At 41.0% G+C, this 10,377-nt stretch overlaps 1 protein-coding gene across 1 annotated transcript in view; it reads right to left on the reverse strand.

The window, feature by feature from the left end:
* Positions 1-1,510, reverse strand: part of SH2D3C (SH2 domain containing 3C) — a 46,754-nt gene extending 45,244 nt beyond the window's left edge. Inside the window, exon 1 of the mRNA XM_070955555.1 lies at positions 1,329-1,510. Within this exon, the coding sequence (XP_070811656.1) occupies positions 1,329-1,510 (182 nt within the window). The remainder of the gene's footprint in view (positions 1-1,328) is intronic.
* Between the last annotated feature and the right edge of the window lie 8,867 nt (positions 1,511-10,377).

Raw genomic sequence — 10,377 nt, forward strand, 5'->3', positions numbered from 1 at the left:
GTTTTTTTTGCAACGGTTGGCAAAAATCCCCTGCCCGGTTCCTTGATCTTCTCTTGTCCATCACCCAAAAAGGATTGTGTCCCTTGTGTGAGATGGGTTGTGTCCTTTTCTCCCTACTCATTGCAACGTCTCCCGCCCACCTGCCCGTTATCTTCTGCCTGACATAATGACCTCCTTCTGCTTACTACACAGTAGTGCCCAAAATTGTGGAAACCTTTTTGGGGAAAGTTGTATTTTCTACAACTAGCTAATAACACCACTTTTTTTTTTTTTTTTTGGAGTAGTACCCTAAAATTATATCATCGACGGAAAGATAATTGAATCAAGGATGTAATGCATTACTTTTAGGAAGGATTTGCTATTAGAATAGCAGTCACGGGATAAAGACGAAAAGGGAAACACGTAGAAAAAACGAGATATGCAGAAATGATCCCCATAGAAAAAATGAGATATATAAAAATGATCCCCATAGAAAAAATGAGATATGCAAAAATGATCCCCATAGAAAAAATGGAGATATGCAAAAATGATCCCCATAGAAAAAATGGAGATATGCAAAAATGATCCCCATAGAAAAAATGAGATATACAAAAATGATCCCCATAGAAAAAATGAGATATACAAAAATGATCCCCATAGAAAAAATGAGATATGCAAAATGATCCCCATAGAAAAAATGAAATATACAAAAATGATCACCATGTCAGTTAATATTTAGTTGGGTAACCTTTAGCATGAATGACGGCCTTACAACATCTTCCCATGGAGTGAACCAAAGTCTTTTAGTTCTACAGCTGTTATCATGTGAAACCAAGATTGAATGATGGCTTCTATTAACTGGGTTTTATTGCTGGGTCGTTTCTGACTAACCAGTTTCTTTCGTCGGCTCCATAGGGTGAAGGTCTGGGCTATTCCCAGGCCATTCCAGTAGTGGAATAGAATTATCTTGAAACTCCCCCCCAAAAGGTGGTGTTATTAGCCATCAAACCTCAAAAGTATACTTTTCCCAAAAGGTTTCCACAATTTTGGCCGCTACTGTAGTAGGCCTGGTTCCTCTTGGCTGCAGACGAGTTCAGTAAGCAGGTAAATCTATCTAGAGTTGAGCAACTTCTAGAAGGGTGGACTTCAACTCCCAGGATTCCTTAGCCAGAGAAGTCCACACCTGTTGCTGAGGTTGAGATACACTATCCTTAGAAGACCTTCCTGGCCATAATTTTGGGGGAGAGTGAGGGGATTTGTGAAATGGAGATAGATCCACATTAGAGAGCTAAGTGTGATGGACCATTAACACAAGCCCTTGGTTTACAACAAGGTTACACCTATCTCACCTGTGTTCTAGGTCCTCTTCTAAAGTTGTCTCTGCAGCCTCTTGGTCTTTAGCCTCCTTGGCAGTTTCCTCACGGGATGGGATTGCTTCTGTGGGCAGATCTTGCTTGAGGTCTTGTTGAGCCGTCGTAGGCTTCTTCTCTTTGGTGGACTTCTTGGACTGCCCAGCGCGGGCCCTCGGCATGGTGCCCAAGTGGCTGTAGGCATCACAAGACTGGGCATAGTGAGACGGACTTAGGGGGAAGACCTCTAGATCATCCTGAGCCCACTCAAAGGATCTACCTGTTCCTTGAAGACAATCCCGTTCTACCTGCTTTGGTTTCTCCTTCGTTCCTGGACTGGACACTTCTCCAGGTTCAAGGAAACATTGAGAGGGCTTCTCAGCCTGGACCATCACTTCTGAGGAACCACTTGGACCAACGTTGACTACAGAAGACGACCTCTCTTTCTCGTTGGGTTCTGCTCCTTCTCCACACGATGGAGAACCTGTCTGTGGAACGTCAACCCTCCCCATGTCTCCAAGCTCCGGGGTCTTCGGCAACGTCGTCTCCAAGGCCTTCTCTGCCCCGTGACTCTCAACCTTCTGCCTTGAGCTGCCTCTGGGCATGGTGCCCATGTGGGTGAACATGTGGCTGGAACGGGCATAATGCGACGGGCTTTTGGGCCCAGCACCCAAGTCATCTTGAGTGATCTCGAAGCTGAAGGTCAGGAAGCCCTTAGAAGACAGCGACCCCCCTCCGTGGGTCTCAGAGAGTCTGGGGGCAACGGAGATTCTGCGGAAGCCGAAGCTGCGAGGAATGTTACTCAGGCTTCCGAACCCTTTGAGCTTCAAAAACTCTGAAATAAAAACAACAAGGGTCACTTAATTCCCAGGAACGACACCGGCTGAGATTTGCAAGATGTGTGTCTCTCTCTATGTGTGTTTTCCACAAGCTTCCCCCCCAAACCTATTTCTATCTCTTAATTATCGGAAACAAGCTGCACATTGTTGGGGTAATTTTTTCCTTCCCCCAGAGCTCTCTTTTCCTAGCGTGATTTGGAAGGGGTTTTTTTTTGTTTGTTTTTTTTAAACAAAAATTCTGCTTAACAGGATGCAGAAAATTAGCAGGGTTTTTCTTTTTGAATAAGAGTTCTGTTGAAAGTTGACGAGTAAAAATCGGTAGCAAGTAGGAAAAAGGAAGAAGGAAAAAAGATTGAAGGAAGAAAGAAAAAAGATCGAAGGAAAAATAGAAAAGAAAGTTCCTTCTTTAGATTTTTTTTGTCTATCTTTAGAGCAGTTATGGGAAGAGTGGCCAACTTACTTCTAAAGTTATATTGTGACTCTTCTTCTTTCTATAATTTATCCTATAGATAAATTGAACGCACTCTGAACTGAACACACTCGAAACCGTAGAAATGGTGGTGGACTTTAGGAGAAACCCTCCCATACTGCCACCTCTTACAATACTAGACAACACAGTATCAACAGTAGAGACCTTCACATTTCTAGGTTCTAAAATGGACACCCAACATCAAAAACGTCATCAGAAAAAGCACAACGAAGAATGTTCTTTCTGCACCAACTCAGGAAGCTCAAACTGCCCAAGGAGCTGCTGATCCAGTTCTACAGAGGAACTACTGAGTCTGTCATCTGCACCTCCATAACTGTCTGGTTTGGTTCTGCAACCCAACAAGGCAGACACGGACTTCAGAGGATCATTAGAACTGCAGAAAAAACAATGGCTACCAACCTGCCTTCCATGGAGGACCTGGATACTGCACGAGTCAAAAAGAGGGCTGGGAAAATATCTACAGACCCCTCACATCCTGGACATAAACTGTTTCGACTCCTACCCTCAAAACGACGCTATAGAGCACTGCACACCAGAACAACTAGACACAAGGACAGTTTTTCCCCCGAACGCCATCACTCTGCTAAACAAATAATTCCCTCAACACTGTCAAACTATTCACTAAGTCTGCATTACTATTACTATTAATCCAGGGGTGAAATCCAGCAGGATCTGGAGAACCGGTAGCGGAAATTTTGAGCAGTTCGGAGAACCGTCAAATACCACCTCTGGTTGGCCCCAAAGTGAGGTGGGAATGGAGATTTTGCAATATCCTTCCCTCAGGAGTGGGGAGGGAATGGGGATTTTGTAGTATCCTTCCCGTGGAATGGGGTGGGAATGGAGGTTTTGCAGTATCCGTCCCCTGCCACGCCCACCAAGGCACACCACACCCACCAAGCCATGCCCACAGAACCGGTAGTAAAAAAATTTGGATTTCACCACTGTATTAATCTTCTCATCGTTCCTACCTCCCATTTCCTCCCACTTATGACTACATGACTATAACTTTGTTACTGGTATCCTTACGATTTATATTGATTGTTTCCTAGTATGATTTGATTGCTTATTTGTACCCTATGACTATCATTAAGTGTTGTACCTTATGATTCTTGACGAACGTATCTTTTCTTTTTATGTACACTGAGAGCGTATGAACCAAGGACAAATTCCTTGTGTGTCCAATCACACTTGGCCAATAAAGAATTCTATTCTATTCTATTCTATTCTATTCTATTCTATTCTATTCTATTCTATTCTATTCTATATGATTCTTGACGAATGTATCTTTTCTTTTATGTACACTGAGAGCGTATGAACCAAGGACAAATTCCTTGTGTGTCCAATCACACTTGGCCAATAAAGAATTCTATAGAATCGTCAAAACCAGAGATCATGAGTTCATTTCTTTCCCCCCCCCCCGCAGAAAAACTCCGTAAGGGGTTTTTCCAGCCACCGATAAATGTAGATAATGTCTTTTTTTCCCCTAATCAAACTTTAATCTAATCACTTCAGCAAGTACAAGCATCTTCATCAACTATCCCTCTGTTATATGTATTGCCAAATCTTTCGTTCTTTGTGCCCATGATAACCTTTCTGCGAGTATCGCGTATAAAAACGTGACTTTGTTTTCCCAACTTTTTAAATCTATAAAGATTTAAATCAAGAGGAGAAATGTACTTTTAGGTGCGTGTGAATTTCCTCCCACTTATGAGGGTAGGACTGTAACTTTGTTGCTGGTATCCTTACGATTTATATTGATTGTTTCCTACTATGATTCGATTGCTTATTTGTTCCCTATGACTATCATTAAGTGTTGTACCTTATGATTCTTGACAAATGTAGCTTTTCTTTTATGTACATTGAATTCTATTCTATTCTATTCTATTCTTGACGAATGCACCTTTTCTTTTATGTACACTGAGAGCATATGCACCAAGACAAATTCCTTGTGTGTCCAATCACACTTGGCCAATAAAAGAATTCTATTCTATTCTATTCTATTCTATTCTATTCTATTCTATTCTATTCTATTCTATTCTATTCTTTTTTATTTTATTTTTTATTTTATTTTTATTTTTTATATTCTTGATGATTCTTGATGAATGCATCTTTTCTGTTATGTACACTGAGAGCTAATGCACCAAAGACAAATTCCTTGTGTGTCCAATCACACTTGGCCAATAAAAGAATTCTATTCTATTCTATTCTATTCTATTCTATTCTATTCTATTCTATTCTATTCTATTCTATTCTATTCTACTCTATTCTTGATGATTCTTGACGAATGCATCTTTTCTTTTAGAGAGCATATGCACCAAGACAAATTCCTTGGGTGTCCAATCACACTTGGCCAATAAAAGAATTCTATTCTATTCTATTCTATTCTATTCTATTCTATTCTATTCTATTCTATTCTATTCTATTCTATTCTATTCTACTCTACTCTACTCTATTCTATTCTATTCTTGATGATTCTTGACGAATGCATCTTTTCTTTTAGAGAGCATATGCACCAAGACAAATTCCTTCTATGTCCAATCACACTTGGCCAATAAAAGAATTCTCTTCTCTTCTCTTCTCTTCTCTTCTCTTCTCTTCTCTTCTCTTCTCTTCTCTTCTACTCTACTCTACTCTACTCTACTCTACTCTACTCTACTCTCTCTATTCTATTCTATTCTATTTTCTGTTTCTATTCTATTCTACTCTATTTTCTGTTTCTATTCTATTCTATTCTATTCTATTCTATTCTATTCTATTCTACAAATCCTCTGAAATCGGGATTATGCTTTTGAATCCTGCCCAAGATTAATAAATAAACCAAATACACAACATTTTGACACATCTGAGCTTCATATGATGGGCATAAGGTCTGGCCAGCTCATCCCAGATTTGAGATCATCATCCTGCCTGGGAGGCAAACTCCACAACCCCGGTTGGCTGGGGAGGATGGGTGTTAATTCAACACAACAGGAAGCCACTGTTTTGGGGTTAGAGTGCCTAGAGATTGTGGAGCACGAATAGCGTGCGACGGATGTGCATGTTGTGAAGATAAAAATCTGCCCACTTCCTGGGGGGGGGGGCGGGTAGGTGGTGTTTTCCCCGTTTCACGCTTCCTTCTGCTGACACCTGCTTTCAGTAAGTGCAAGGCCTCTGCCTCGTTTGTAGCTACTACAAGGTAGAAACTGGCAGTCATATATTGGGCTAAGATTAGCCACGCATCAGATTCGATGGAAGAGAGGTTCTTCGGTGTTTTTTTTTTTTTCAAGAGACAACTTGGAAAAAAAACTTTCTGGGTTTTTTTCTTTGAAGACATTTCGCTTCTCATCCCAAGAAGCTTCTTCAGCTCTTGGATGAGTGGTAGAAACTTCTTGAAAGAGAAGTGAAACGCCTTCAAAGAAAAACCGAAAAAGTCCAGTTGAAAAAAAGCAGCTTTGGGACAAACACGACCTGGAACAGGACTGAGAATCTCCACAGACAGATTCCTTCTAGGTTCGCCATTCAATCAACTCTTATTTTGGACCATGTGGACTAGCCTCTTAGAGAGTGCAAATCAATAGCAGAGTCTCCTCCTGAAGTCAGCTCCAGTTTAAATCTCCTGACATACAAGGACTTGCCTCCAGTTTGTGGGCAAACGTTTATATGGCAGCTTCCAGCTCGGGATTTTCTCAACCTTATCCACTTGAACAGGGGTCCCCAATCTTTCGGACCTCAGGGACCACTAAATTCATAATTTTAAATCCCGCGGACCACTAATACGATCTGCCTAATGACCGGCTGGGTGGGCATGGCTAGGTGGTCATGTGACTGGGCGGGCGTGGCCAACTCGATGTCACTCATGTGGAGGGGCACCTCGCCGGCTTCTACTCGCCCCTCCCCTCCCAGCCACTCCTCGCCTGCCCACCTGGGCTCCTTAGGGCCCCAACAGGAAGCAGTTGTTGGAGCTAAGCAGCCACCAGGAGAAAAGAGTTGGCAAAAGAGCTCAGTTCAAATTGGATCTGGCCGAGAAGGAGGCTCAGCAGAAGCACCTCACTGAGGACTAGGAGCATAGGCTTTCCAAGCAGAGGGAAGACCTATGAGAGTGCAAGGCCAGGTACCGGCGCCTGGAAGCTCAGCAGGCTGAGATGGTCAGCCAGTTCCAGGCCATGATGCAGTCCCACTGGAACGAGGCCCTCCGACTCTTCGCCACCAGCGACGCTTCCCTCCAGCCTTCTCCCAAAGCCCCCCACCAGGAGGCTGAAGCAGACCCCGAGTCGGAATTTCTGCCCCCCTCCGACCCACACAAAAAGACCCCGAAGGGGGAGACTCTCTGCAGCAACACAAACCTTCATTGCACGTGTCTGTTCCAGGGGCTGTAGTTTGTGGTCCCCTGATTTAGTGCAATATAAAAAATGCAAATAATTTTTCTGAGGACCACCAAAATTTTCTCGTGGACCACCTCCAGTTGGCGACCGCTGCCCTTGAAGGTGTATGGATTTACCTCCCAGAATTCCCCTGCTGACGGGGAAATTCTGGGAATTGAAGTCCAAGACACCATGAATAAGATTGAGAAATACTGCTGTAGCCCACACACACACACAGGATTTAGAAAGGAATACCCCAGGCTGTAAAATAAAGTTTAAAAAAAAAAACACCAAAACACAACTGGATGGAATTGTAATTTGTAAATACTGGATCCAATTCTAAATCATTTCTGCCCTGCAGCCAAGACAATTATCGGCTAACGCTTAAGAGCTGAATTTATTCTGAATTTTTACCTTTTACAGCAGCTCAGCCCAAATCTGAGCAGAGCTCTGCCCCCAGAATCATGAGAGCTAGAAACTTACTTCTTAACATCCTGACTGCCGATCGCTTACCCTGCTTAAACGGCTTGGCTAGACGATCTTAGCCCCCGAACCAACTATTAAAAACAGCTCATAAAAGCAGCGCTTTAAATCAGGATTTCTCTCTCACTCAATCGAAGCAGGAGCCGAGCAATCCAGATGCCAAATTTGGGGGGGGGGAATTCAAGCTGCAACCCAAGCCTTCCCAAGTCCTTTGCACCATCCCCAAAATTGCAAAAATGTGGGTTTTTTTAATCTCTAACTCTCCTTCTCTTCTCTTCCCCCCCCCTTTGAACATTCACACAATATTTATTTATTTGTTTGTTTTAATTTCTATACCCCCCCCTTCTCCAGCAGGACTCAGGGTGGTGAACAGCCAGAATAAAACAGAACATACACAATTTAAAAACAGTTTAAAAACAACCCAATTAAAATCAATAGTCGGGGGGGGAGAAAGTTGGCCAATTAATTGATGTCCAAGAATTTTGCTGGAGTAGGGAGGGGGGGCAACCAGCATCGTGGAAGCCACTCAGCGCACGACGTGCCACCTGGTCCCCTTGGGCATTTCCTGCCCAAAGATGACCCAGCCATCAAACTTGCTTGCCCTCTTTCCCCCACCTGATGCCACACTTACTTTTAAAGCCGCTTCTTTTCTTCTGGCTTTCAGCCATTTCTTTTCTCTTTTTTTTGGCTCCCTCCCCGATTCGGCCAAGAGAAGTTTTGCAAATGATGTGTCATCATCAATTCTCTCCTGCCTCTCTTCCTCTCCCACAGCCACCCAATTCACCCACCCACCCACTGACGCCTCCCTTGCTTGCTCTTTTCCTCCCTCCTTGCACAAGTTAGAGCTGCACCCTGCCAATCTCTCTCAAACCTCTTTTTTTCACTCCCTCTCTCTTGATTTTCCGAAAAGCCTCTTTTTTTAAAAAAAAAAAAATTGGAAACTGGGGAGGAACAAAACCAAATGCCTTTGAATTTACAAGGGAGGGAAGTGGGTTAATCCAAAAAAAGAAAAATTGAAATGATATTGCATATTAATTAGATTGTGGTGAAAGCAGAAATGATTAAGATGTTGTTTGAAGAAGTATAAATACATATTTATTTTTTTTATATTTTTTTTATATGCCACCCTTCTCCGGAGACTCAGGGCGGCTTACAATGCGTTAAGCAATAGCCTTCATACTTTTGTATATTTTATACAAAGTCAGTTTATTGCCCCCACAAACCGGGTCCTCATTTTACCCACCTTAGAAAGGATGGAAGGCTGAGTCGACCTTGAGCCTGGTGAGAATTGAACTCGCAGTAATTGCAGGCAGCTGGATGTTAAATGCTGCCTTAGTAGGAGGCATTAGCCGCCTACGCCACTCAGGCTCTTTTATGTTTGATTTTATGTTTATTTTATGTTTGATAAAATAATTGAAAATTAGAGATAAGATTCAAGGAATTATATGGCAGAAAGTTATTTGGTTTGTTATTAATATACAAAAAGAAAAGTTGGCTATATAATTTTAACTGGTCTTTATTAAGATGTTGGATTGTATTATTTGGAACAAGAAACAATTGGGTTTACTACTTTTATAAGAAATGAATGATTGTAACGCCACATAATTAATTGATTTGTATTACGATATTAGATATTGAAACAGCTGATAATGGAAAACATTAGTGATTATATTAAAGGAATATAAGGGAATGCTAGGAGTTATACTTGTGAGATTTTAAATTTAAGGGGTTTATTTATTTATTTATTTATTTATTTTATTATATTTCTATACCGCCCTTTTCCTGCGGGACTCAGGGCAGTGTACAGCCAGGATAAAACATAGCATATAAAATTTAAAAACATTTTAAAAAACAATTAAATAATTTTGGCCCGAATATTTAACAGAGATGAAGGGAAAAACTGAATTTGGTTAAGATTAGAGGTTAGGATGAAGGATAATATTGGTTTTAAAAAAAAATAGAGAGAATGATTATTATGGCAAAAACGGAATATATAAATTGTAAATTTAGTTGAAATGACTAAAAACTGTTTAAATTTGTGAACCGGCAAATACTCTGCTCAGAAAAAAATACATTGTATGTTTTGTTTGTCTGTATGTAAAAAATAAAACAACTTTAAAAAAAACTGTCTCTTTTTTTCACTTCCTCTCTCTTGATTTTCCAAAAGACCTTTTTTTAAAAATAAAAAATTGGAAACTGGGGAGGAACAAAACCAAATGCCTTTGAATTTGCAAGGGAGGTAGGTAGGTTACCCATTTGAATTCTCCAGCATATCAAATCTCTTGATCTTAACTGGAAAAAGCATGTAAAAAAAAAACAAAACTATTTTTTCCAGCGCAGGACATACACGGGCCGAGATAAATCTGCCTCGTGTCGGGGTTAAAATTTAACCAAAACAGGCTCTGCATCTTGATTCAATCCACGGTTGTAGAAAAGAAGTCGCACATGTTTCTGTTCCTCATTGAGTTTTTATAAGAGGAAACAAGAAGAGTGACTTTTGGTGTATTTTTAGGAAAAAAAAGTCAGCGTCGTGTTGCATCATGTCGTTTCTACAGCTTTCCCTTGTTTTCGTCAACTCTTATTTTTAGAATAGCAGTAGTCTGTGTTTACGGTTGTGTTATTTCCCAGGCAGGAATGGGGCGCAAGTTTTTTTTTTAAAAAAAATTTGCAACCATATTTCAAAAGACAATGAGTCAGGTTAGAATAAAGAAAGAGAGAGAGAGAAAGGGAGACAGAAAGAGAAAGAAAGAAAGACTGAGGCAGAGAAAGAAGAGAAAGAAAGAAAAAGAAAGAAAAAGAGAAAGAGAAAGAAAGAAAGAAGAAAGAAAGAAAGAAAAAAGAGAGAGAAAGATAAAACGAAAAGGATTTTTCAGCAAAATTAAATGAATGACAGTAAA

Source organism: Pituophis catenifer, unplaced genomic scaffold (genome assembly GCF_029215685.1).
Source record: "Pituophis catenifer annectens isolate HBS135680 unplaced genomic scaffold, rPitCat1.0.hap2 SCAF_17, whole genome shotgun sequence".
Classification (NCBI taxonomy): Eukaryota; Metazoa; Chordata; class Lepidosauria; order Squamata; family Colubridae; genus Pituophis; species Pituophis catenifer.